At 44.3% G+C, this 3,820-nt stretch overlaps 1 protein-coding gene across 1 annotated transcript in view; it reads right to left on the bottom strand.

Annotated features, from left to right (window-relative positions):
- LOC102771780 (zinc finger protein 551-like) overlaps nt 1-3,401 on the bottom strand; it is a 7,875-nt gene extending 4,474 nt beyond the window's left edge. Inside the window, exon 1 of the mRNA XM_015571806.1 lies at nt 3,209-3,401. Coding sequence (XP_015427292.1) covers nt 3,209-3,329 — 121 coding nt within the window. The 5' untranslated portion in view covers nt 3,330-3,401. The remainder of the gene's footprint in view (nt 1-3,208) is intronic.
- Between the last annotated feature and the right edge of the window lie 419 nt (nt 3,402-3,820).

Raw genomic sequence — 3,820 nt, 5'->3', positions numbered from 1 at the left:
TAAAACTTGAAGAATTAGAAAGAGAGCAACAAGAAAAGCCCAGAGTGAACAGAAGGAAGGAAATAATAAAGATTAGAGTGAAAATAAATGACATAGAGAACAACAACAAAAAAAAATACAAAAGATCAATAAAACCAAGAGGTGGTTCTTTGAAAGGATAAACAAGATTGACGAACCTCTAGCCAGCTTCACCAAGAAGCAAACAGAGAATCCAGATTTAAAAAAAAAATCAGAAATGAAAGAGGCAAAATAACAACAGAACCCACAGAAATACAAAGGATTGTTAAAAAAAACACACACTATGGACAACTCTATTCCAACAAACTTGTCAACCAAGAAGAAATGGACATATTCCTCAAAGTGGATAAAAGGCTTAAATGTAAGATGGAATATCATAAAAATCTTAGAAGAATCCATATGCAGCAAAATATCAGACATATGTCATGGCAATATCTTTACCAAAACAGCTCCTAGGGCAATGGAAACGAAGGAGAAAATAAACAAATGGGACTACATCAAAATAAAAAGCTTCTGCACAGCAAAAGAAACCATAAACAAAACAAGAAATCCCACTGCATGGGAGAACATATTTGCCAATGTTAACTCCAATAAGGATTTAATCTCCAACATAGATTAAATATAACTTAACATATAACTTAACAAAAGGAAGAAAAACAATTGAATCAAAATTGGTCAAAGGACTTAAATAGACACTTTTTAAAAATGTACATATAGAAGGCCAAGAGACATATGAAACCACGCTCAAAGTCACTAATCATCCGAGAGATGCAAATCAAAATGACAATGAGATACTATCTCACACATTTAAGAATGGCTATCTTCAACAAATCAACAAATGACAAAGCTGACGAGGATGTGGGGGAAAAAGGAACCCTTGTGCGCTGCTGGTGGGAATGCAGACTGGTGCTGTAACTGTGGAAAACAGTATGGAGTTTCCTCAGAAAGTTTAAAATGGAGCTGCCATTTGACCCAGTAATCCCACTTCTAGGAATATATCCCAAGAAATCAGAAACACCAATCAGAGAGGACATATCATGAGTGGATTAAAAAACTGTGGTACATCTACGAAATGGAATACTACACTGTTACAAAAAAAGAAAGACCTATTACCATTTACAACAGCATGGGTGGACATGGAGAGCATTATGCAAAACGATATAAGCCAGTTGGAGAAAGAAAAATATCACATGATCTGACTCATTTGTAGAATATAATGAAAAACACAAAATTGATGAACAAAAACAGATCCAGACATAGAGAAGCATTGAACAGACCTTCAAACCTCAGAGGGAAGGCAGGGGGAGGGGAGGACTAAGAGATCAACCAAAGGACTTGTATGCTTGCATTTAAGCATAACCAATGGACATAGACACTAGGGTTTGAAGGCATGTACTGGGTGGTGGGAGTGGCCAGGGAGAGGTCAATGCGGGTAAAAGGAGACACACATAATATTTTATGTAATATTTTTAACAATAAATAAATTTTAAAAAGAATGTTAGTTACATCTTATTTCAAGTATCCTATATAATAAAAGCCCAGGCGTCACAACCAGAACTACCGATCAACCAGTTGCTATGAGGTTCACTGACCACCTCTCAGTCCCTCCCTGCAGCCCGCAGGCTTCCATTGCTGGATGGCCACCATGGAACCACAGGGAACTGGGCTGGGTGGCAGCAGAGTAGGACCGGGAACTGGCGAGCCGGGGGAAGGCAGACCTCTTGGTCCTTCCCCCCACGGCCGAGAGGCTCCGATTGATTGATCCTAAGTTTCTTCCGAAAGGAACGTGGTGCCTCCACTGCACAGCCTCCTGGGATGCGGACTCACCACTGTGAGATGCTATGGAGTGGAGACTTCAATAAGGACTTCAGTGCCTGCAGCGACCCTCAGCCTTCACTGCGGGGAGGTGGACGGAGAAATCAGCTTCAAAGCAGAAAAACCTTCCTCAGGAATAATCCGCCTCCTCCCTACTCCACAGCCACGTCCAGTTCTGCAAGAAACTGCGCATGCTCCTCCCTGTGGGATGGGCGGGGCCAGAGCTTGAGCTGAGTGGTTCTGCGATGGAGGAGGGGCCGAGCCAGGCTGCTGGGCCAGTACAGGGATGGAGGGTAGGAGGGCGGGGCAGGAGCAAGTGGGCAGCCCTGGTTCCCTGCACCTCCTCCCACAAGCATAGCCCTTCCTGGTTGAGTTTCTCACATCATTGTTAGGGTTTTGGCTGGTGACGCCAGCTATGAAAGGATTTACAAGGGAGAGAAGAGACAGGTACAGAGAGAGGGCATTTATTTTACTTATTTAAAGGGAGCAAAGGGCCAGGTGTCTTTTGATGGCACAAGGCACCTAAGGCAGAGAGTGCTGTTCTTTTAATCGCTGGATGGCGAACGAGGAACCGAGGTGGGTGGCAGCGGCAAGGGCTGGACTGGGGACTGGCAGCGGTGGGGCTAGGCTTAGGGGCCTTACCCGTGCATGGTTTCGTGTGCTGGGCTTCTAGTGCAACTAAACACTGTGGGAAATGAGCAGGTCCCTTGTATGATCTGAACACAGCCCTTATGTCATACTTTTCCCAGTTGCCACTCAACAGAGCAAGGCCTCCTTTGAGATCATCCTGTATGTTCATATTGTGAAAAAAAGAGTGTTCTTCCTGCACTTTCTACTGTTCAAGTGCGTAAAACCTAAATATTCTGAGTACTAATGAAAGACAACGGAGGTGAGAAGCCAGAGCAACTCAGCATGCAATAGTATTCAGGGAAGAGAATATTAATAACAATGGAAGGAGATTCTCACAAGAACTGCCCATGGTTCATCTAAGTAAAGACCATACCAGGAACAGGCAGGCACCAATGACCTTTAGCTGGAGGAAGGGTGCAGAAGTGGATGCCATGGACTTGTACGTAGTCACCCTCCCAGGAAGAGGAAATTAAGCTGGATTCTATGAAGCTGTCTACAAGACTCATGACTTCCACACACTTCCTGCACTCTCTGAGGCAATGAGTGTAAGGGGTGCTTGGTGAGTCCATTCATTGCTCAGGGATCTCCACACAGCTCAGCACATGCATTCATAGCACATATTATAAGAAAGTGGGGAAAACTGGCAGAGCCCATGGTTTGGCTGTGGGAGAGAGAAAGTTGCATCTGGAGAATAAAGGAAGAGAGGCCATCGCCTCAGGACAGTAGGAGAATGTGAAAATCTTACCTACAGATGATACAAGTGCAAAAACTTCCAGCATCACATCGCAGTATAGATGTCTCTGATCCTCATCAAGGAGCCCCCACTCCTCCTGAGAGAAGGCAATAGCCACGTCCTCAAAGTTCATATCCTGTCATAATGAGGACAGTTCAACCCATGATCAGCATCTCTCCAATTATTTTATGTTTGTCCTACTCCCCACCCTCCACATCTCTCCCTCTACTACCTTCATCAAAGGAGGTATCAGGCCTCTGTCCCATCAGAGTAACTCTCTCCTTATATGCCAATTGATTGTGTGTCTTCCCACAACAATAAAGGCTGATGAGCAGATAGAAGATAACTGACCTCTGGGCCTCACATGTAGACCACACAGCCTCTTGTCAATACAGTTGATGTCCACAAAACAGGGGAGGAAGAGATGTTGGGTATAAAGGAAGTGTGAGTGATTTGACACTGGTATTATCAGGCATTCCCTTGAAGTGCCCCAGATTGTCCCTCCAAGACTCAGAAAGGCATGGCATCACATTTCACCCTTTGGAACTCACTCACAGAATGATGCTGAGTCCATCAGTTTGCATTACCTGTCGCATCGTTCTTTGAGACATACTCCTCTCACAC

This window comes from Myotis davidii, unplaced genomic scaffold, assembly GCF_000327345.1.
Source record: "Myotis davidii unplaced genomic scaffold, ASM32734v1 scaffold729, whole genome shotgun sequence".
NCBI classification, from domain to species: domain Eukaryota; kingdom Metazoa; phylum Chordata; class Mammalia; order Chiroptera; family Vespertilionidae; genus Myotis; species Myotis davidii.
The sequence above is the reverse complement of the archived record's forward strand: the minus strand, read 5'-3'. Positions and strand labels throughout refer to the sequence as shown.